At 41.8% G+C, this 24,796-nt stretch overlaps 1 protein-coding gene across 2 annotated transcripts; it reads left to right on the plus strand.

Annotated features, from left to right (window-relative positions):
* Window positions 1–243: 243 nt before the first annotated feature.
* dennd2da (DENN/MADD domain containing 2Da) lies at window positions 244–24,239 on the plus strand. 2 transcript variants are annotated; one of them, XM_068733320.1, is made up of 17 exons: window positions 244–478; window positions 4,968–5,034; window positions 5,141–5,227; window positions 5,368–5,433; window positions 11,945–11,992; window positions 13,027–13,122; window positions 15,562–15,734; window positions 16,904–17,016; window positions 17,120–17,189; window positions 17,290–17,367; window positions 18,885–19,025; window positions 20,159–20,307; window positions 21,692–21,863; window positions 21,986–22,036; window positions 22,132–22,213; window positions 22,292–22,537; window positions 23,920–24,239. In XM_068733320.1, the coding sequence occupies exons 1-17, from the start codon at window positions 449–451 to the stop codon at window positions 23,997–23,999; spliced, it is 1,749 nt and encodes a 582-aa protein (XP_068589421.1). In that variant the 5' UTR covers window positions 244–448; the 3' UTR covers window positions 24,000–24,239. The 2 variants fall into 2 exon arrangements, with proteins under 2 accessions (XP_068589421.1, XP_068589423.1); XM_068733322.1 differs by lacking the exons at window positions 244–478; window positions 4,968–5,034; window positions 5,141–5,227; window positions 5,368–5,433 and adding an exon at window positions 7,418–7,653.
* Window positions 24,240–24,796: the final 557 nt, after the last annotated feature.

A 24,796-nucleotide genomic window follows, 5' to 3' on the forward strand; every position in this document is an offset into this window, starting at 1 on the left:
AAAAAAGATAGCAGATGTCTTCTTCCTTGTAACTCTTTTGTGTCTGCCAGCACAAGCACACTCAGGTTTGTAGAGTGCATAAACAATAATAATCGTTATCCAGTGCACTAACTGGTTCCAAAAGCCGATGAACAGGTTTCACTGCACAATACACACCCACACACACACACACACCCACATTGTGAAGCCAACGTCATTGTACTTTGGTTTGACATTGAATGAGGAAATCCCAGCCTGAGAGAGAAGTCCGTCGACCGCACTTCAACTAGTGCACTTCCTCTTACGGTGCACTTGCTGCTTCATCGTCACCAACAGCAGTTGTTTACACTGCCCGTGTATGCTGAGCAGGAGAACATTTAACGCTGGTATTTTTCAGTTGAAGGAATAAAAAAATCAAAGTTATGACAAAATCAGAACATTAGAACCGGATCCAGCTCAACCGAGACAAATGGACAAGACATCACAGCAAGCGCAGGAGGTGAGTGAGCTCCTTCCATAAACCATGCTCTCTGTGTTTTCACTTCAAGGCTGCTTCACTTGTTTCATTAGGCTCAGATGTGATTAACTTGCCACTCGTATGCTCACTTTACATATTTATTGAAATTAGTATCTGAACAATATCATAAATGAAGGTAGCAATTAGGAAACCAGAAGAAAAAAGAAACAGCACGGTGAAATTTTATGTTAAAACATCTGAGATATTTCCTGTGAATGTCACATGACAGGAGGAATGGAGAACTTTGATGTTAACAACTTCACTTTTACTTCCTGTGGTAAGAACTATATGACAAGTGCACACCACTTTAGTATTGCGTCTAGGGGAAGGGTGTGCGTGCATTTCTTGACTTGAGGGTAATGTCATGTGTAAAGACATGAAATGTACCCACAAACATATCGCTCGACTATCAGCGATTGCAACTTCCTGCACACCTGTCTCAGCTAGCAAAGTCTTTCTTGATCTGTCCAGGCTTTACTGGCTTCCATTGACAAATTATCTACTTTATATGGTATTTATTGTAGCGTGAAACAAGTTTGATCATATGATTCTATGGTATCCTTCCACAATGGAGTTTCAGCATTAGAACAGGCGCAGACCGAAGTGCTGATCAACCCTTTAGGTACTTCTCCCACTTCCTCTACATTGTCCAAACATTAGTTAGCAGTCAGTCATCACTTTGTGATAACTTGATCACACAAACTAGTCCGATAAAGTCAAAGTTTATATAATATCACAAAGCATGTGTCAAACGGCTGTACTTATGATAAAAACAGTAATGAGTAACATGAGCAAAACACACTAAAATGTATAGAAGTGGGATATAGCGCATTGCAAACGTAATAATTGGACACACACAGTACATGCGGTATACAAAAGGGAAGGCTGGATAACTGTAATTGAGTATTTTAGGGCAGACTAAGTCAGGTTGAAGGCTGATGTGTTTTGAGTTTACTTTTGAAGTAGTCGACTGAGGCAGCCTCTCAAACTTGAGTAGGAAGACGATTCCTAAGAAGGGGGCTTGGTACCACCTTTTGTTTTTGGAATAGTCAGGAGACATTGGCAGTTTAAAAGCCCTAGCAGGCATGAGGAGTGACTAGAGGTAAAAAGTAGAATGGTGCAGGATCTTGATGTCTGATTCAGCATTTACAAGGAGCCAACCTAATTAAATGAGAATAGGTTTTGGTTAATATCATAGAAATAGAAGAGCACAACAAACTTTTCCGTGGTCAGTTGACAGGTATGAAAGAAAAATGGTGACTGTTGTTAGTTGTCATGGTGACAACACACGTCAGCAGGGCTGTAAAGTGTTGCTGCAGCCAGGAAGAGAGCAGATGCAGCTCCGGAGACGGATGGCTGGCTAGTTAGCTCGTAGCTAGTCCTCCTATGGAGCGGCAATGACCTGGCAAAGCATGGGCACAGCACACCGCTACTCATATTATTTACTTTTAAATTTTGAAAAGTACCAACACACCAATGTGCAGTATATATACTGTCAAATAAATGTCCTGCATTAAAAATTTCACTGAAGTAAAAGCGCAATTATAATTTTAAAGTTAATTGGAGGAACTTTGAACTGGTTATGAAACCGTCTCAATTTAATACTGATGCCTCTTTATGACCTACATAAGTAAACAAGAAGATTGTCTATTTCTATATAGTTATTCTTAATTCTGGTCATCGGTACCACCTGGTCCAATTAAGGCAAAATCAAACGAATCCATCAAGTTCACCAGAAGAATCCAGCAGGGCCTTTAGCAGCAGCCAACCCATCGTGGACAAACCCAGGTCTGACCTGCAGTCGGAGGAGGAGATCTCAGCTCCCAGCAGCAGCGTCTCCTCCTCCAGGAACAAAGCTTCTCCTTGATTGATCCGCTGGGATCCAACACTGACTTCACGCTGCTAGAGACCCAGGCAATATTGCTGGCCCTGCTAACTGAGGCACGGCAGAACCAGAACCAGGTCTGAGCGGGATAGACTCCCAGACCCTGCTGCAGTAAAGTGAGAGGTTTTCGGGAACTATGCCACTTTTGTCCACAGGGACCGCCAAAATCAACACAAATTTAAAATTCCTTGCTTTATGTAAGTAAAAATAAAAGTACTCATTCTGCAGATAAATGGACTGTGTGAGTGTTTATTGATATTTATTACATCACTGGTAAGAACATTTATAGCAAGGACTAATGTGAGTGATGATATAGCAAAGAATACAATGACCTGCTTTATTGAACTGGAAGCGATAAGCCGAGGAAAAACACTGCAATTCTGTCATAAAAGAGTGTGTTTGTGATGCAGTCAGTGTAGAAATCACCTCCCGTATTGTGTAGTTACAGGCGTGGTCACTATGGCGACTGAGGCCATCTGTTCTTTGAAGTGAATGATAAGCCAGAGGAAGGGCAAGTGTGCACAGGTCTAAAAGCACTCCAACGGCCACTAGCCAGAGGTCTCAAATAAAATTTGCATTTTAGTGGTCTGATGTGCTTTTTCAGGGCTTCATGTTAAGGGAGCCTTCATTTGTTTGTCTTTTTCTATACTACCACTGGAAGGCCCCAAAATAACTTGTTTCCAACTCTTCACATGGAGACTTTGAAGGAGAAATATACTTATTTGCTTTGTTTTTGAGAGTAAATTGAAGATGAAGATCAATATTGATGTTTAGTACAGATCTGGAGTCAGGCAATGCTTGGCCTAGTTTAGCTTATGCTAAACTAGGCCAAGCACTGGTGGAAAGGGAAAAAGCTAGCCTGGCTCTGTCCAAAGTTCAGTCAACACCTCTGAGGCATCTCTGTATCATGCTTATTTAATCCTTACACAAGCATGGTAAAAAAAAACACAATTTGTGGTTAGGGGAGCTACGTGCTGGAACTATTTCTTGTCAAAGAACAGCCTGACTGAAGTGCTGGGTGGATGGATACTGGACAATTCCTAGAACTTAATTTGAGCACTGCTCGGGAGATGATACTTAATGAAAATGCTAAATACTTCCAGGGCCATGTTCACTATACCCAGTTCATTCAAAACAAACACGAAACATAAAACTCATCACTTCCTGTGCCACGGGATTTTTCCACAGGAAAAAATCAATGACTGACTGAAGAGCAAATGTTAAAGCTTACAGAAACTGCAAATTCCGCTATTGCCAAGAGCAGAAAACTGACAATGTTTTACAACTATAACAAACTGATATTACAAATACTTTACTTTATGACACGCTCCACTAACCCTGCATCGATGCATTCCACTTGTACACTGGTGGTTTATATTGCCGGGGAGTTTTCCCATAGGGGACCATCATGTCCTGTCATTTTGGTCGGCTATAAATAGCGTCCGTGTCTTCCCATGCAGAACCGATAATGCTTATATAAAGTTCATGCAGTTGAGTATTCAAACCAAGCAACAACAGTGGCTCAGTGGCAGTAAAGGAATGGTGTCTGCATAGTGGTATCAGTGTCAGTGATCACGCTGACTAAGCCATGTTAAAACTAGACAGCATCAGCCTGACCACCAACTGTTTACATGAAATGCCCTCACTTTCTAAGTCATACAAAAATAAGTGGGAATGTATAGTAATGCAATTAAAACACATTACGCAAGTTTAAAGCTTCACTTATTATTTTTGCTACTTGTTTAGACTTACTATAGGAGGACCATAGACTGTATATAAGAAGTGGACGTAGTCATCATGACTTCACCCATTGGTTTGTGGACTGACATTTTGAAGCCTCGAGTTCGGCAATTTCCCTGTTGCCATCTTGGATTACAGCCATCACCATGTTGTTGTTTTTTAACCAATGAACAGAAGTTACCATATTTGGAGGAGTGACATAGAGACGCTGTATACGGCTCTGGTAGCGGCAGCGACCTGTCAATCACAGTAGCCCCGCCCTAAAGCATACTCTGCTTTATGGTCTATTTGACTCTAAATAGACCATTTACTAAATGAACATCATGCTGTATTAAAGAAGACTTGAAACTAGAGATTGAGACCATGACCCCATGTTTACAATGTTTACTGAGGTAATAAATCAAGAGAGAAGTAGAGTCATTTTCTCATAGACTTCCACACAATCTGACTTCTTTTTGCAACTGGAGGACTCTCTGGTCAGTAGAGAAAATTAAAGTTTTAAAACACTTTGCAGAACCGGAGGTTGCCGTCTGAGGAGGACAAAACCGAAATCCAACATGGTTTGTCCTCAGGAGACCAAAAGACGCCTATTGAAAATGTCTTTGAAACCATTAGTTAAGACACATTGGATCAAGAGTGAAGATTGTGACCCGACAGTAGCACTAGATGAAAGGTCAAGAGGTCACCAAAATCATTAGGATCAGTAGCTGTTGGGATACAGATAGACATGTAACATGCTTCTTTCTTTTACGAGGAAGGTGGAAAACTAGACCACTAATTGATTGTATACTTTGCCTCTTAGTTTAATACTTAATTCAAATGTATCTTTATTCCTCTTTCTGTCAGAATTTGGAGCAGCAACTGTCGCCGAACACCAGAAAGAGTTTCAGCTTCTCATCCTTCCGTGTAAAAAGTAAGACAGCGGATCATAAAATGCATATTATACAGACAACACTTGCATCTCAATTAGCCCTTTACTCATTGATGACTCGTCACTGTGTCGACGTGAACCTCCACAGAAAGGAGCAACAGTTCTGATGACGGTGCATTTACAAGGCGGAGAGGGTTGCTGTCATTTTCATCAGTACGGCAGACATCAAGAAAGGGTAAGTGATGCACTTTCGTAGTTCCCCTACAGTCAATCGATCTAAAAAATTATCACAAACAAAAACGTGACAGATCAGTTTCCTTATGAAGAACACAGACTGGTCAAACCTTGTGGGTTCTTTTTCATTTCTAATCCTAGAGTCAGTCCCAGATGAAGATGGTGCCTCGCAGCAGAAACGTACCCAGGACCAGATGAAGCAGACAGGTATGTACGAAGGGACAACATGAGCATTGAGTGGACATGGCAAAGTGTGGAATGCTAAATGGGGCCTTAGCTAATCGGCATCAACTGTTTCATTCAGGCTTTACAATCACTTGCTCATTCACCAGCTGCTCGAGTTAATGCAAAATGGATTTTAGACACAGTGTGAAAGCATGCTGTCAGCTCACCATCCCACCCTCCTTCTTTGAGGTCTTGGTCCTGATGGACCGCAGCCTCCTGCCAGAGGGCTGGGGCTGGAACAGTTCATGTCCAGGGTGAGAGCGCTCGGCTACAATCTTTATTGCTCGCTTCAGGGTTCTTGAAGCGAACAAGTCTTGGAGGGACGGCAGATTGCAGACAATCACTCTCTAAGCAGAGCGAATGATGGGCTGCAGTCTGCCCTTGTCCTCGGCTGTGGCTGCAGAGTACCAGACCGTGATAGAGGAGCAGAGGATGGACTCAATGATGGCTGTGTAGAAGTGCACCATCATTGTCTTTGGCAGGTTGAATTTCTTCAACTGCCTCGGGAAGTACATCCTCTGCTGAGCCTTCCTGGTGATGGAGCTGATGTTAAGCTCCCACTTGAGGTCCTGGGTTATGATGGAGCCCAGGAAGCGGAAGTACTCCACAGCGTCGATGGGCTGCATTCTTCCTGACGGGCTGCATTCTTCCTGAAATTCACAACCATCTCCACTGTCTTTAGAGCGTTGAGCTCTAAGTTGTTCAGACCAGGTCACCTGATGGTCAATCTCCCACCTGTAGGCGGACTCATCCCGGATGGGTGGTTGAGAGGCATGGGCCCCTGTTGAGCTGGGGGAGGGGGTCAGGACTGTCCCACTGTCTATCAAAGCATTCAGTAAAAAGTATTTAATTTGTCTCCGCTTGCAGAAGCTAAAAGCAACTTAATTAAAGCATTTGATTAAAGATGTCAGGGGTTTCAGAAAGGACAATTTTGTAAGGTAATAAGAATAAAAATTGGCAAAGTGCCTGCGACATTATCAACATGGAATGACATATTGATCCATTTGAAAAGGAGTTGGAGAGAATAATAAATAAAAATTTTTTTGAGATTAAAGGTATGAATCCATGAACTTGCATCTTTACAGATGACCGAGATTAATCACAGAAATCCAATACAGGCTTCATACAAAGTAGTATTGCAAATGATGAATTGGTAAAGGGGCATTCACAATTTGACATGGCATGGTCTTTTTACTAGTCATATAGATGAAGCTTAGTTTCCTAAATTATGTTATATACAGTGAGTATACTGAGTACATTATGGGAAGTGTAGGAAGTGTTGTGACCATTCATTTTCAGATCTGCCTTCGCAAGTCCCCGAACTTTATTAGAGGGCATTACTACAGTACCCTGGAGTCCAGACCACATCGTTTCCTCCCAGTACTATGGAGAACATCATGAAGTTAGTTGGAAAATATGCAAGCTATTAACCCTTTGGAAAGCGATGTGATAAGGTATTTGAAGGCTACTTGGCGGATGGGAACTTTATTTTACTGCTGTGGGTATTTCTCTATTTACAGCCTGAACGTATAGTAAACAGCATTTTCAAGTGTTTTTACAGTCTTGTCAAAGTGGAGGAAAAGTCATGAAAGTAGGTCTGATTAAGCTCCCTGACATTTACCGGGTTCGTATGAAGTTAATATATTCTGACCTGCTCTTACTCAAGGGGCTTGAGTCACTGTCTGCTGGTTGTTGCTTCACGGTTGCAGCTGGAGGGACTTAAAGAACAACATGCGTACCTGTTTGTTTCTGTCGGCCTGTCGAGCTTCTATGACACCTTGTAGTTGTTTTAACTTGACGTGTGACTAACTTGAATTAGTTTACGCGTCGCGATTTACCATACGGACAGAGTAAGAAAAATAACTGCTGTAGTAGCGGTCAACATTAATGAACGCGTTAAGGGGCGTTTTTGCGGACCTGACTTGAACGCAACACAACAGAGCACAACAGCGCTTGGGCACGCTCCAAGCAGCAGAAGCTGTTTCAGCCTGTGAAGCACGCGGACAGGGGCGGTGAGCGCGAGCCGGGATGCGGTGTATGTGCGGGAATGGAGACGGTAGAGTGCCGCTGCTGTACTACTGAGTTTGCGGACAAAAACAGCCGAGAGGACTGCGGTGTGTTTGCGGAGTGAAGCAGACATGAGTGAAGCGGTAGTAAAGAGAAGAAAGGGGGGTCGACTGACGAACTTCAGGAGCAGATGGAGTGAGTACTGGACACGATCCACTATGAATTATATGACTGACGTAGTCTACGTAGATAGGACCTATTATGTGAGAAACAGATTAAAAAACCCACGGGAGAAGTTTACAAAATAATGACTTACCTTACTGTTAAACGGTGTTTTGTTCACCGACAACGTTAACACGTATCGTAGCATAGCCAACCTGTTGGAGCGTGCGATGTTGACATGTCTCGCGCAAGTTGTAACGTTATATCCGTGTGTTAAGTTGTCAACCACTAGGTAAATACGGTGGACAAATAGAGTGAAATAAAGTGCATAAAGCATGCTGAAATAATGTATAAACACGCTGAATGAATTATGGATTCCAATGTTATGCAGCGAGTTTATATCTCAGACGCTGAATCCGCCTCTTTCTAAACTCAGCTTGGTATGATTTGGCAGCTGGCTGATACTGGAATTTAAATAGACGTTTTATTTTCCGTAAAACAACGCTTTAGTCGTTCACTGTGTCAATCCAAAACCAGACTTCTGGCCATGACAAGTGCACACTAGGGCCCAATCCCAATGTCCCCTAAAGCCTTAAACCCTGAACCCTCATGGATTTACTGACGTCATCTGTTAAATGGTTGAGTGGGAGAGACTGAAATGGTGTAAATAAGAATGGGACAGCTCTTTGCTGTGACGTATCACTTTACCTTAACAACGTCATCACATGTTATGTACAATATTGGGTATTTATTTAGTACTTTGTACTTCCTGATTTGAACGTCTTCCAGGCTTTCGCCTCACTAGATGAGAGGTTTTTGTCAAATCATTTTTTTCAAAACAGCTTCAATGACAAAATGAAATGTTTGATGAATAAATCTGTGTAGTATAGTCTCTGCTTTCACATGTTTTTATGTACCATCTTTAGTCCATAATGTTTTTGCCTAAGGCTGAGCACCCATGTGCCCTCCTCTTTGTTTACCTTTTTTTTTAAACATCTCAGGCTTCAATATTTCCCACTGGTAACCTGCGTGTTTAACCTAATTAACGGAAAGTGTTCATAAATAGCTCAAAATGTCTGTGAGAGAGCCCTCAAACACTCGACCATTTGAAAGTGGGACAGAACTAGACCCTCACCTACTTTGCGGGACCACGCCCCAAAGTCTGTGAGTGTGGAGATTGGGATTGGACCTATAAAGTTACTTCAGAATGGTGCCTAACTCTGTGCCTTGAATCTTGATGTTTTATTCCACTAACTCTTAGTTATTTAATGGATTCAATCTGATAAAGTGGGTGTGAAGCCCGGGGAGCTGACATGGCAGTCACACGTCTCTCTTGTTGCAGTCCGTTTGAATCGCCTGGTGTAATCAGAAGGATACCAAGCCACCGTTCACATCTGAAGTCCAACACCTATTCTCTCAGCATAGCCTGTGTGAGGCTCTTCATGGCTGGCTTCATATTAAGCCAGGAATGTGGCTGTTGACACTGAAAAAGATCCCTACTGGTGATGAAACAGAATTTTGGGGGCTACTGTCTGAATTTGGGAGGTTTTTTTTAGGACTGGACTGATAAATAAGTGGACAGATTGTATTGGAAATCTACAGGTTGCAGGTTTTCTGAAGGAGAAATAGAATTTGAACAGGATTCAGGCAGTTTTTGGGTCATGCTTTAGTGACGGCCCCATTCCTTTTCTTATAGAATTGGTTGGAACATGTTCAGGAGCCTGAGGGCGGCAGGCTGTTGAACCAATTTTGTTTACACCCTCATCATAGCTGAACAGCAGCAGCACATCTAGCAGTAGTGTAGCATGTAGCTGAAGACAAGTTTGCTCTGATGTCATTGTCAGTGTCAAGAGTAATCTAATATAGATTTAGCTCAATATTTAGTATGTTTCTTGGTAGCTGATTGAGTGCAAACCTGTTCAACTGCAAGGCGTTGGGTGGGGATACACTGGCGTTGCTATTGACACAGTGCAAACAGTCTGAGGTTGTGTAAAGCGGACTTTAGGCTTAGATTAAAGGTTGTTGTTGTCAGGACCCAGATTGAAAGTGAAACCTGGACAATGTCTTTATTTAATCTCGTCCAGGGCACGTGCAGCTGTACTCATTCATCATGCACTGTACTCATTCATCATGTACTGCACTCATTCAGCTTTTTAACCGAACGCATACGGGTTTGTCCAAGTCAGTGATAAACGCAAGGACATATTCATCGGCAAACCAGACATTGCAGTGACACAACCGCCCACCAACAAGAATGCAGTTTGTGGTCCAGTGTTACTGGTTTCGTCATCGGGTGATCCACTTGAGATCAGAGCTTCTGTTTGTGTGCGGCGGCCTTCTCTTCACCAGCACAGTTCAACACGTTAAGCCGGATCTAACAACTTCTTTTTCCAAAGAAGGGCGCATGTCCTACCCATATCTGCCCTCACTGGGCTGAGCTGTGCGGTTCCTTTTTATAGAACACTGGTTGAACTGCAATGTCTTGTGTCGAGACAATTATAAATGGGCTTTGGTTTCTTTGCAAACAAATGATCCTATTTATAGATTGGTTTGGAGATATCAACCTGTGAAATTCTAGGTGTGTAAGAACATATTGATACACTGGAGTATCACAATATTATGTTTTATGTTTATTATGTGCACTTTATACTACGACAGTTGTCCCAACACTAGAATTTAAACATTTGCAATATACCCGACATATTGAATGGTAACCCCTGTATCATGATGTGTATCGTATCGCCAGATTTTTGGCAATACACAGCCCTAAATTGTGCCTTTATTCCAATACAATACAATAGAATACATTCATTTTTACTTCACCATATGAAAGTAAAATTAACAATCGGTACAATTCTGGTATGACATTCCTTGCTTTCAAATTAATCCAGAAACACAGGTCTACTCTGTGGATGGTTTCATGTTGCAAACAATAATTGTTTGCTCTTCATTTCAACAGTAACACATCTCCAGACAATGGCTTCATAAAGAATAATTTCTCTCTTCAATGTGGAATACAAATGCGCGTCTTACTTGATGATGAGTTCATGTAACATGAGCTGCCATATTGACTTTTATTTGGGCCTTTTTCTTTCGAGGTATGGTTCTCTTTCTCTCCGTTCTCTCTTTCAGATGAGACGAGTTGGGAGATTTGCTCTTTATTTGTCATGATTTCATTTCATACACTTGAGGGATTTCCCTTTTTGCAGTGGGAAGTCAGAGTGTGGTGATGGACTCTTGGAGTTTCCCAAGTGAGGTTGAACTGAAGAATATTTTCTTCAAATAGTTGATCGACAGGTGAAATAGTGAATCAAAAACACGGATGCCCGACACTAACTGTAAATTATGAAGGGCATTTACCAGCTTTTTTTCCAAATGCGGTTTATTTACCATCTGACATGGACAGAGTTGTCTTGTAAAAGCTGTTTTTTTTTTCCCATAGGGCCTGAATGCAGCACAAGTATGAAAATTCTTTCCTCAGAGTCTGAAGTAAACAAATGATTCAGCACTGTTAGAGCTGCAGTATACACCGAACATTATGGAAGAGCTGTGTTGTTGATGATGGTTGTTCTAGTACAATTGATAAGACTGCACTTGTTCTTTACATCTTCATCTACAGCACTTACTAATATCATATGCTCCACAACAACCAGACTAAGACTCAACCGACGATTCAGTCAGTCTGCTGCATGGAAACACAATGTTCGGTACAGAAGGTCAACCTCAGTAGTCCCTCAGAGCACATGAGACACTTAGCACTGCGTATTGTATCAGTCACTGCTCATTCAAACCCCACATTCAAGTGTCTTAGATTAAAACAAATGAGTAAATTTCCCCAAAATCTCAATGTGAAGTAAATATAAGTGTGTATGTTATTGACACCCAGAAATATTTTTATGAAGAAGGTAATTGAACAGCATTTCCATGGCGACGTTATGTCACTTGTCCAAATGAAATGGTAAAATAAGTTCCTGTGAAATACCCATAAACCACCTGGCTGGGCTCATTTTTCATACGTGAAAGTTGTTCGATGTCATGCTTGGGGATTCACCCCATTTGTGACAGAAAGGAAACTTTTCAGTCAGGAATGAGCAGCGCTGGAACCAAACTGGACTTAGTCTGACCTCGTGTTCTTTATGAAACAAACACTTCCTGGGTCAGTTTGTTTGGCTTCTCAAAGTCTTCCTGAAATGCTCCTCCAGATGTGTTTTCCTCCACTTTGGTTGAAAGTACAAGTGAACGCAAACAGAACATGAAATTGGTATTTGTTAGTGACGTAACGGTATTTATCAAACTGACGGTTTCTCTTGTCTGTGTTGTCCAGGTGAGCAGCCCAAAGATAACCTCATCTCTGATGTGGCTGGGAAACACAGTGAGTACAGTAGCTGGAGAGACTTTTCTTTTGACTGTACAGATAAGAGTTTCTTTAATCAATTTACCCTGGATAGTCAAACAAAAGGTTTTAGGTCCAATCACTCCTCGAGAACTAGAATAGATCTTTATTGTCATTGTGCTTAGAACAATGACAATAAAGATCTGTTTAGTGGTTCTTCTGCTACATTAAATGTACAAGTAAATAAAGCCAAACAACAAATACAAATGAAAGCAGAATATATACCATGACAAGTGATAAAAACAAGACAAAGTGGCTAGTGTAATGTTCATTAATATAACAGTTAGTCTGATATGATAGTAAAGAGTGTAGCGCAAATAGTCCACAAAAACTGTCTTTGGAGTTTCTTTACTCGTGTGTGAATTAAATACTCGACTAATGAGAAGCACTATATTTTCTCATTTTATTTAGAACTTTAGTGCAAATCAACAGTTTCAAGTGAATTATGAAGAAAAAAATGAATAAATATAGACCAAGCCAAAAGAAAAAAATATATATACAATAGACATATTTATATTGTCATCATATTGTCCTGCTTTGGAGTATTTACTCCCCGTAGGCTTGAAGAGGAGAGCAGCTGTTACAGTAGATTCTAGTGACAAGAAAAAAACATTTACAGGCACTAGTTATGGCTGGATAATATATCTATGTTGTGAAATGAAACTTGATATTGTAATAGGGCATAAGTATTGTTTTTTCCTGGTTTTAAAAGCTGCATTACAGTAAAGAGATGTAATTCTGTGAACTCGCCAGACTTTTCTAGCTGCTCAATTTGCCTTTACCACTTAACCATCAACCCTACAATAGTTGCAATATTGATACTGTATTTGGTGAAAAATATTGCAATAATGGATTTTCTCTTCTGCCCTAGTACCAGATTCACTTGACTCCAACCTGAGCAATCAGCCAGGCCACTCCAAACCCTTTAGTTGCTTGGCTTTAAACTCTCAGCGGGAGTGAATGCTGTGTGAAGGCTCTCAGCACTGAGCAGCTTCTGCTTCTGTTTTCTGCAGCAGCCCTCCCATCAGGTGAAGATGAAGGTGGACGACAAGGGGCCCGCAAGAGGTTCAGTGCCATGTGGTCCTCCTTCGGCAAGGGCAAAAGAGATAGTGAGTATTACATTACATTGACACATCAGAGAGAAACAAAAACAAAACTTTTTTTCTCTCTCTCTTTTTTTTTTTTTTTTTTTTGCATTGCAAGTACTTCCACTTTCTTGTTCACTGTTACCTCAGTGCCCTGAGTGTCAGACCAGAGAGTGGAGGAGGAGGTGCTGGGCGGTTGATCACGCTGTGGGTGGGGGTTAAACACGTGTGATGTTTTCTAGTGGGGTGTAGAGTAGAGTAGAGTAGAGTAGAGTAGAGTAGAGTAGCCATTCTGAACACATACTGAACAGACATGACAAACAGTGTTGAGCTGTTGTGATCAGAGTACTGCTGCAGACCCTGGGGGATTTCCATCTGGCTCCTCATTTCCCTCAGAGAATCTCTCTGGTTTAGGTTTGATACTGAGGGAAATGAAAACAAAACAAACTACAATGTTATTCCCCACCAAGCAAATCTAAAAAGATTGATGAACTGCTGTTGCTGTTTTACCAAAACTGCACTCGTGATAAGCTAACAGCCCGACAGACTCACTTCAAAGGAACAGATTTTTCTGGAACTTATCATCACTGCACACCTCAAACATTTTGTAAGGCAAATCATCCTACTGATCATAAAACTAAACGTAGGCCAAATTTGGGAGTGTTTGTGCATGTGCAAGTGTGGTAGGAGATGCTTCAGCGGGCCTAAAAACACACAGACACAAGGCTGCCAGCCTGAGAATAAAAGCCCCTTGCTGGGGCTCTTTTATTTTCGACAAAAAGGGAGGAATGTAGCAGAGAACACGTGAACAGGCTGGCAGCCAGTGGAGAAGACAGGATGAGGCCGGGCTGTTGGAATAGGCTGGATACTGGTCTCTGAGCAGAGCCGGGATCAGTAGAGTTGTCTGGGCCAACGTCTGTAAGCAAACATTAGTTCAAGGATTCAAGAGTCATTTATTGTCATTATGCAAGACAGTGATGCACAACCAAAGTCAGTTGTAGCCCATTTGTAACACAACAAACACATGAGAAACTAAACTATAACAGTAGAACATTCCTGTAGTGCATTCTTTTAATTTGCATCAAAAGGAATGTAAACAGCAGAAATAAAAAAACAAAACGATTCTCTAGTCAGATTATATGGCCGACATCTTCACATTCAAAACTCGACATGAGGAAAAAAACATTGTCCATCAACTTTGACTGTGTTTGAGCGTCAAACATCATGATGTAAACACAGAGTCCCAGAAGCATTCTGGGTAGTGGAGTAGCCTCAGGTCCTAGCTGGATTAGCTTAGCTTCCATCTGGGCTCTCCTCCCTCTCCTCCATGGGGCAGTTTGGTCCGGCAGGTCTGTTCGGTCGGCCGTGGAGCAGTGATCGTCTTAAAGTCCCCTGATCTTCATCCCCACTCTTCTTTTTCAGATGTTGATGAATATATTCTGTCATTAGTGATAAACACGTAAAAAACAACAAATAGACAAAAATGTAGCAATTCATGGGAGCTCCCATCTGCAGCATGTACATGCGTCGTCGCCGTTGCCATAGCAATTGTTGCAGACACTGGAAATAAATGATGGAGTAGAATAAGAAATTCCAGGATAAATATAATTATATCCAACAGTTGGTATCGTGGATATTTAGACATCCAGCCTCTTGGGCTGCAGCCAACCAAAGAAAATCTTGGTCGACTGAAATTTTACCTGCTCTGCAACCGATTGGTCGATGAGGAAAAATCATCTCTGGAGTATGAAGAATTAATTTAAAGGAATAGTTCAACATTACGGGAAGTACACTTATCAGGGGGGATTGCGTGCTGGAGCTGTTTCTTGGTGAACAACATCCTGGAGTCGTTTTGTCACAGTGTGTCAGGTTTGGTTCCATCATGCCTGTACAGAAATCCAATTCCAAAATTGTTGAACTATTACTTGAAAAGAAAAAGAAAGACGGTGAGCAAGTGGAGAAGTATTGTTGCGTCCTTTCTTTGAGGATATGTTTATAATAATTTAGACTGTGGTTACACTGGTCTTTTCTCCCGGGGAGAGCAAAGGGCGGAGAGGACGAACACCGGGGCTAGAGCATAGCTGAGACCGGCAGAGTCCTTTTAAGATACCGCTGATGAAAACCCAACATTTCCTGACCCAGCTGCTTCAAAATAAAAGCTTTTAAATCACAAAATAATAGGGGACTTTTATTGTGCAGAATTTCAGTGGATACTTTGACAGCTATTCTGCTATTCTTCAATAAAAACTAGTCTACTGATACTGCAGGGAGGAGGACAAAGCAGCAAAAGTAATGTTGAATTTAAAGGAAACAAAATGTGTTCATCCACCGTTTTACAGCCGCTCCTTTGACCCCTAAATGTGTCTGATCACTATCCGATCAGGTGCCGATCCAAGGGGCCTGTAAACCTCACCATCTGCATCACAGTGGTAACCCTGAATGTATTTCCACATTTCTGTGTAGAAGTCAAAAACCCTGAGCTGACAGAGCCGCTGGACCCCGTGGTGGCAGACACATCCAGGCAGCACCGCTACGTCAGTGGTCAGTACTTCTTTGAGTATCTGGTGGTGGTCAGCCTCAAGAAGACCAAAGATGGCAGCAGCTACGAACCTCAGATCACCTACCAGTTTCCCAAGGTCAGTTTGACGGTGGAACATCCAGTAGGTGAAACCTGGAGTGTTTTTAGGAGTGAGAGGGGTTACAGTTATACACTGTCCAGATGGAAAAGGCAAAGCTGTGCGCTCTGTTCTTTATATATTCCCTGGAGTTGCAGAGGGTCATTTAAATTGGTGGCCGTGAGAGGTGGTTTAAACTTCAACAAACAAATTAAGATAAAGATCGGATTGTTTCTCAGAACTAAAAATAAAACTCTAGACGTAGAGATGTCTGCCTTCTCTTGCCATTAATGTTTACGTCTCGTACTGTCACGAGTCTCTCGTCCATGAGTAGATGAACGCTTCCTTCTGCGCGTTGATACGGTTGGCTGGTGTAGTTGGGAAGAGAGAAAATAGTTCCTCCGCGAAACTGCTCCCAAAAAAGTTCTGTGGATTATCTTCAGTAACCAAGTCATTATTTCCTGAAGGAGACATTGCTGTTGAGTTTTTAAAATGTATTGTTTTGGTGCTTTGAGCACCACAAGCCATCTAGTCCCATTATACTGAATAAAAGGCAGACATCTCTACGGCCGATATCTCCAACACTAGGAACTCACACCAAAACTATCTAGACTGATAAGCACCACCACAGGGAAGAGGAAACATATTTTAGATTTTTAGGGTGAACTGCCCTTTGTTTTTTCTGATTCAAAATGTTGTCATTGTGACCTGTGGGCCTGGGTTGATCGGTCACAATGGTTTTCCACAGAGGTCAGCTTGGATTCATCCACCATAATTCATGTGGCATAATTCAAGCTGACCAAAGGAAGCTCCAGATGTGAGTAACCTACAGGAGGTTGGTCTGTTGCTATGGTATCATATTGCTTTGAAGGTACAGTGTGGATATTTTGAGTGGTTTGTATCCATAAAATACAGCAGCACAACAAGTTATAGAGGAGAAGAAGACTGCAAGCTGATGTAATCATTACAGGACGCAGAATTTAAAAGGAACCTCCATTGTCTGTTACCTGTGTCCTAGCCCAGGCCAAAAATACCTAAATCATCAACTTAGTGATGAGTGTAAAATCACATACAGCCACTTGAACTGAGGTTTCTTGGGGAACTTTGCGTGGAAAATAAATCAAGAGATGTTCATATTATGAGAAACCCTAAAAGTTTTTTAACAGACGTGTGTGGTTGTTTGCTTTCAGAGAGATGGGATGGCGAAGTTTCAGAAGGAGGAGGAGGAGAAGACGCTAAAGGCGATCACTCTCTTTTGTTTCCCAGAGGGCATCAACTGGGCTCCTTTAACAGAATACCACAGGTACAACTGCTCCTCTGTCAGCTGCTTCGTCACTTTGATAACTTTGATTCCTGTGTCCATGGTTCACTTCAGTGTTTATCACCTTTCCCTTTATGTTTTCCAGTGAGACGTTCTCCTTCATTCTGACTGAAGTCGATGGCAGCAGAAGAAACGGATACTGCAGGAGGTTACTGGTCAGTGTGCAGACTGAGGTTGTCTTCACTGTGTCACCATTTGGATCTCATTCTCCAGTGTTCACTTAATGAACCTCTCCTTTCTTTCTCCAATCTGCAGCCTGGAGGGAAAGGAGCTCGACCTCCGGAGGCTTACTGTATCATCAGCTCGCTGGCTTGTTTCGGCCTCTTCTCCAAGGTGTGTTCAACTGAACTTTTCTAAGTCTTTCAGCTTGTTTCCCACTGTGACTTAACTCGGCCGTACTTCTCTCCAAACATCATGAATTTCCAAAATAGCAACCAGTCACTTAAAAACTATAGGAAACTGGAAAATTGTGAATTTGTAACCAAGTAGGTGTATCGTGTCAGTGGCCTTACCTTAAGCTCCAAGATCAACAGCTGTTCATGCTTTATTTATCACCCGGTTCAGTCATTCTGAGTAATGTGTTTCCAGAATGGAGAGCCTTTGATCACGAACGATCGTTGGCTATTGAGAGTTAGGGAAATGGCATCTTGCCAAACTAGGTGAGTGGGGTCTGTCTGCTTCATGGGTGTGTAAAGAGAACTGGATACAGCGTTGGAGGCGGCGCCCCGCTCTTTCCTATGAAAGTTGCTCAGTGGCACATGAGGCAAACAAATATTGAATTGCAAGTACAGAAGTCTGATAAAATGACCTGAATCTTCTGGTGATATTCATCATCCATGAGTCCATAGACAAAGCGCACTGGCGTTTCCTTTAGCCCCGCCTCCCAGCCCTCGGTCCAGCCTCCTTCTCATTCACATGAACGGAGGAAGGAAAAAAAGTTGTGGTTTTGGCTATTCCTCCCTAAAATGTAGTTTACTTATATCTTGTGACTTAGATAAGTTTGCTTAATATAATTTGGGCTAGGTAGATTGAGAACAAGGAAAAATATATGCTAGCACCTTGTCTTACATTTTGGAATGTTATGGAAACATTCATTTTTGACAGCAAAATGTCAATAGAAACAACACAATGCTGGCATTTTTTTTTTTTCTAGTACACACATGGCATTGTTTGCTGGAGGAAACCAAACTAAAAGATTGAATTACTTCCTGGTTTTGTGCTGATGTCTTAGACTTGTACTTTGTGTGGAAATATGGTAATCAATGTATTATAAATCAGAAACAGCAGGTCAGAATAATAAAACAAAACAGAAACTTGATTTGGGCAAATGTATTGTGATACTGTCAGAAACTGCAGTGCAGAGGTTGAGCAGTAGAACTTGGGAGGACAATAACAGGAAAACAAAGAGTGGTTCATCATCTGGTGGCTCCATTTTCAACATGTGCACAGATTTTTTTAATGAATCGACAATTTGGTAGTGGCAATAGAAAACAAAAAGACTAACAGAACTGTGTTTGTGTTTTCTGAAATGTAAAGCTGATCCCATTTATTATATGCATTCATGCACCATTAGCACTCAGTGACTTGCTGGGTTGTTGCAAGTTTACATTTACTTAACCTTTATACTTAAATATCTGGAAAAATCAGCATCAGGCTGTGATCACATAGGACACTTTTTATTTGACTTAAGTTCCTCTATCTGATATTCAGAGCATTAATATAGCAGTAAACAACCAGTCACCTAGTCTTGTTAAAAAACTCTAATGAGACTTTATTTGTAAAGCCTGAGAGTTAAAGAAGTTTGGATTATATTAGTATTCATCCGTACCGTATCATGACTGTGTGTGCAGATATTTGACGAGGTGGAGAAGCGGCGGCAGATCTCCATGGCCATGATCTACCCATTCATGCAGAAGCTGAGGGAGGCTCCATTCCCAGCTCCGGGAAACACTGTGGAGATTAAGAGCTTCATTCCTGAGTCGGGCACTGAGGTCAGACCATCACCCCTCCTTATACTCCTAGATAATCAACAGACTGTTTGCTCTCTTCAAGTTTAACTTGAAAGGTTCAGCTTGACCGAAGTTTTAATACTATTTCTGGTGCAACATAATTATTAGATAATTAACACTCCATCATTCTGATGGAGTGCATATCCTTGTTTTATTTAGGAGAGAACAAAATGCATCCAATCTGGCGTACGCAACACAATTGCATAATCAGCCCATTGATATTTAAAGGGGCCCGCTTTTTGTGTTTGGCATCGCACCCAGTCAGATGAAGAGATTCAAAGACAACCGATGTTTTATTAAAACTAGTGTTTTATTTTCACATCTCTGACCATTAGTTCTCTGATATTATTGATGAGTCTACATCTCTAAGAAGAAGAAACACGAGCTGTCAGATAATCCAAATACAATGCTTTAGCTATAATTTGTCTCCACTATCAGCTTGTTTCCAACCTGTCTGATTGTCTGACTGCTCGTGTTTCTTTTTTTTTTGCCATGTCACCAGTTCTGAGATGTCAGAAGTGATAGAACCGATGGTCAGTACTCAGGATATCTGCCGCTCTTGAAAAGCATTGAATTCATTTTCCTCCTAAAAAGGCCTTATAAGGTATAAAAGGGATAGTTTGGATGTTTTGAAGCGGGGTAATGTGAGGCACTTCTCCATAGTCAGTATTTTACTACGGTAGATGGAGTTTGGAGAAACAGACAGGAGCACCAGCATGGAAGCAAAGTATTGGACTGCTGTTGACGGGGGGAAGCAGTAACCTATTTTGGACAACATCAGTTTAAGGGTACAATATATTTAGAATATGTTCACCGCTTTACCTGCCGTCAGAGAGCTGAAACAGAAACACTTCCCCCATCAGGCCACATAGCATGTTTCAGCAGCCATCACAAGTTTTTACTGATGCTGATCATTGTCAGTGCTGCAGTTACTGTGGCCAGCCCTCGGGGTGAAGTGAGGACAAAGACATGGTTCTGGATGAGATGCATCTCATCTCGTCCTTTAGAGCTAAGCTTTAGTGCCTTGACAATCAGACGGGCGTCAGAGTTGAAAGTCAGCGACTTGCCAGTTGAGTGATGACATATTTGTGACAGTAGTGGTGACTCTCCACCAGATCATCAGTCTGACCCGGCCGTTGGATTCCTGGCTGGAGCACGTGAACTTCCACACCTTGTTCAGCTGCCTGACGGACGAGGAGGTGTTGCTGGTGTTTGCCGCCGCCGTCCTGGAGAGACGGATCGTCTTCATCGCTGATGAACTGGGGTATGACACACTCACACAGATATGGATGCCGTGGAGGCCTGATCAACCTCATCCATGCATCGCTCGAAAGGGATAGTTTGGATCTGTTGAAGTGGAGTTGTATGAAGTTCTTTTCCATAGTCGTGTATTACTACAGTAGCTGGAGTACCACCACTGTGGCCGTATTTTAGACACCTAAAATATCTATATCAGTTTAAGGGTATATTTATAGTATTTTTACCACTTTACCTTGCCGCCAGACAGACCTTTCAGACTGGGAACTGAAGCTGTGATATCTATCTATGCTCTCTTCAAAACACAGTGCCAGTTTGCCTCCTCCTGCCCTTTGATTAGTCAGTATGCAGGCTACAAAACATTGATATTTCAGTGTGCTGGTGGTGGACACTATCAATGCACAAAGGAAACGGAGGAGCTGCTCACAGCTGGAAAACAAACTGTGCAGTGTGGCTTGTAAACCAAAAATAACGGTTAAATCTTTGGGAAGACATTTTGCAGTCTCTCTGTGACGTTTAACTGACCCTTCGCTGAGTTCTCAAATGCAGACTGGCCAATCATAGCGCAGCATCGCCCAGCTCTGACCAGGCTCAGACAAGTCTCCAGCTCTGCTCCATTGACTCTCATCAATAGTTTCAGATTGTCTTCATTTTCAGGCTGGTTTAGTGGATTTGGAGCTTGTCATGGTTAAACGTTGTGTAATAGTGATACTTGTTACCCTGAGGGCTTGGAAGGAGACATATGTTTCTAAAACGCTGCGTTTCTACTTAAAAACCTGTGAAGCTAACATTTTAGATTACATTAGCACATCATTAACCAGTGTTAGCACCTCTATGCTATGCTAGCTACTGAATGTACACACGTCCCCGTATGGACTACAAAGTGTGGAACGGTAGTGGTGAGGTGCCAGTTTGCCTCCTCTTGCCCTTGAGCAAGGCACTGAACCCCCAACCGCTTGGGCGCCTGTCCATGTCACTCTGACATCTCTCCATTAAGGCCTGTGTGTGGTTCCTGTTTGTGCATGCGTGTCTTACTGATGTAAATGGACATTACATAGAATTTGAGTTGTTACAGCACAGTTATCCAACCATTTCAATGTTTTATTAGCCTCTATCATTTCACAGTTTGACATTATTCAAATACTGGCTTTTCTCAGAAATGGTATGATGGTTTGTACTAGGTTGGAATATGATTAGTTTTGGAAGCCGATTGGCTGATCTGGTGACACTGGCACGGCATTGTTATTGAAGGAACCCGTGCTTGTAATTACATTGCAGCTCAAATACAGAGAATAACTGAAGTGACTTGGGTTTATGATGAAACGGACTGACTCAAACCTGGACAGTTGGTTAGAATCAGTTGTGATATCAGCTCCCTTGTCTCCCCGCAGCACATTATCCCAAGTCATCCATGCTGTAGCAGCCCTCCTTTACCCCTTCATCTGGCAGCACACCTTGATCTCCATCGTTCCGCAGATCCTGATCGACGTAGTGTGTGCGCCAACCCCCTACCTGCTGGGAGTCCAGAAATGTCTGCTGGACCAGGTCACCGACCAGAGTGACGTGAGTTGTGATGGAGAACACAACCAAAGCGCTGCTTGATTTGTACAGATACAGGGTTTGTGTATTAGAACAGCATTGCTGGTGAAAGACTTATTCTGTCTTTTTTCTTCTGTCTGTGACAGCTTCTGGTGGTCGACTTGTCTGAGGATAAAGAGGTGACCTTCATTGCTTCAGTAAGTGTTGCATCAACAAAAATGTACATAATCTATTTGTTATGAATTGTAATTTTGAAATTCAATTAAAACTTTTGTGTGAAATTGTTTTCCAGATTGGTGATGAAAGCTCAATTCTGCCCCCGAAGCTCCAGACTGAAATACTAGAGGCACTAAGAAACAGAAAAAAAACATCAAGTGAGTCAAGTGCAACCCAAATCAAACACAGGTGTATCAGTAAGGAGCAGAAGTGTAGTTTTCTGTCCTTTGTTTCAGCGGTGGAGGAGATGAATCGGGTCGTGTCCGAAGCCTTCCTGCATTTCTTTGTGAAAACAGTCGGCCATTACGGCTCGTACGTGAAATACGGCCGAGCCGGAGAGCCGGGGGTGTTTGAAAAGAGGAGTTTCTACAAGGCCATTGATTCCAAGACCACTCGACACTTTGTCAAGAAGTTTATCCAGACGCAGACGTTTGACCTGTTTATCCAGGAGGTGGAGCAGCAGCAGCCTGGACCGCAGCAAGGTGAGGACTGGCAACAAATCATTTGACTCAAAGATAGGATTTAGGTTCAGATTCAATGTAGGCCTGCTGTCGGATCTCTCTGCAGGGACTGGACTTTCAAAAAACTGGCTTCTCACAGCCTCACTGCACCTCTCTTCTCAAAACATGAACTAATCATGACATTTAGGCCATTGCGACACTCACCGCTTCTCCAAATCCTTATTAATAAGGATTAAAACTGACTAGAGAAGTGGCAGCGCAGCAGCAAGGTCTGATAGCTGTATCATATATAATAATAGCTGTGTCCCAAATCCACCCTCATTCTAATCAGGTTTTGACTAGGGTTGGGTACCGAAAACCGGTGCCAAAATGGATAGATTTCGGTGCTTCCTTTCGGTGCCTGAGCCGACTGAAATACGTTCGGTGCTTCCTTTCGGTGCCTTTCGGTGCCAAGGCAAATATGCTCATATTTCTGCAAAAGAATTCCTGAAGTTTATTTATATTTATTTAAGTATACTGTAAACTGTTGTTAACAGTTAATATATTGTTCATAGTTTGAAGTTAAAAAGTTTGAAGCTGTAGTTTGAAGCCAAGTGTTTTGTATTTATTTATATTTATAGTATACTTCAAACAGTTAATATATTGTTCAATTTGAAGAAAACAAATTGCCTTGGCAATAAAAAAAAGCCTTTCTTTAATGTCGTCAATCGTCGTTTTGTGTGTTTGTTTTTTTAAAGTATCGGTTCAGGCACCGTTTAGGCACCGGTATCGTTTTAAAAGTATCGTTTTAGCACCGGTATCGGAAAAAACCCAAACGATACCCATCCCTAGTTTTGACAAAGTAGTGTATTCACTCTGGAAAAGTCACAGAAATGAAGTAAACTGAAAACAGTCAGTATGCAGACTAAAATAATGTTCATTTTGAGTGTGCTGGTGGTGGACACTATTGTCCCACAATGCAGTGGACAAAGGAAACGGAGGAGCTGCTCACAGCTGGAAAACAAACCGTTGACGGTTCTCTCTGTTTTTCCAAGAATTGGATAATATTTCAGAGAGTTTAGTTAGTGTTGGTGTGGTCTCCATGGTAACGCTGACAGCTTGAGGAGTAACAGGGTTGGGCGGGGCTTAGCCATGTGTTATTGTCAGTGAATTAGACTTCATTGGACAAAACATAGCTTCAAAGCTACTAAAGGTTGCTGCTCTTGGTTAGCATTCAACAATTACTTTGAAAATCCTAACTTGAACAATGTACACCTACATAAAAATAGCTCATCATTGAATTAATCAACTCGGCTAGCTAGCTGTATGTAGCCTAGTTATCATATTCGGAACAATATCGTGTTTTACCATCATGTTTTTTTTTCCAGTGCACTGATTCAAGCTCTGGTCCTTTTGTCCTGCAGGAATATTTCACAAAAAGATCCTTGAATACCAAGAAAAGGAGAAGGAGAAGAAGAAAAAGGAAAAGACAAAGAAACACTAGCTCTCAGCGGGAGACCCTGGGTGTATATAGGGGAGTTCATAGGAAACCATGTGAATGTTGCACTGTGTGTTTGATGTCCCATGTCAGTTTTGGTTTTAAACAAGCGTGTACCAATGTGTGTATTACTGTATGGCTATGTCGCTGCTACTCTGTGAAACACTGGCAGAATGTGTTGGTTCTCAGCCTGTGGCCTGATGAGCAGGGAAATCATTTCACATAAAGATTTGTTTTTTTAAGCAATTACAGTCTCTGATTTCTTAAGGCACCCGGGCCCCAATGGCTGGACGTTTTTTGTGTCTTACTAAAAATAACTAAGTCCTCTGCTGCAAGATTCATCCTACAGTTTGAGGAGACTATGGATATTGTCAATTAGATGATCAGAATCAGCTTTAACGGCCAAGTAAGTGTGTAAGTGTTTATTTTGTTGCTCTCAATGTACATACACAGACATGCGGCTTTAAAAAAAAGGAACAACTAGATAGGTGCACTTAATAGAGGACAAATCTCCTCCAGGTGTGTCTGCAGTGACCACTGCTGTGTTGTGTGTTTGAATTAATACAACCTACAATTAGCTACTCAATTGGGGACATGCTACTTAATATTAAAATATAATATTGCACCTTGAACTTTGACCCCCTCGCTCGTCTATTTGCTGCACAGGATTGTGGGTCAGAATAGACAGAAAAGCATGCTGGCTTGCACACTGGAAAATGCAACTAGATGCAGTAGGACATCCTGTTTGTTTTTTTGGTATACTGTATTTAACATATGAATTGAGAAAAGCGCAACACAGTGTT

This window comes from Cebidichthys violaceus, unplaced genomic scaffold, assembly GCF_023349555.1.
Source record: "Cebidichthys violaceus isolate CVI_PGR_0920_01 unplaced genomic scaffold, fCebVio1.0.p SCAF_6, whole genome shotgun sequence".
Lineage (NCBI taxonomy): Eukaryota > Metazoa > Chordata > Actinopteri > Perciformes > Stichaeidae > Cebidichthys > Cebidichthys violaceus.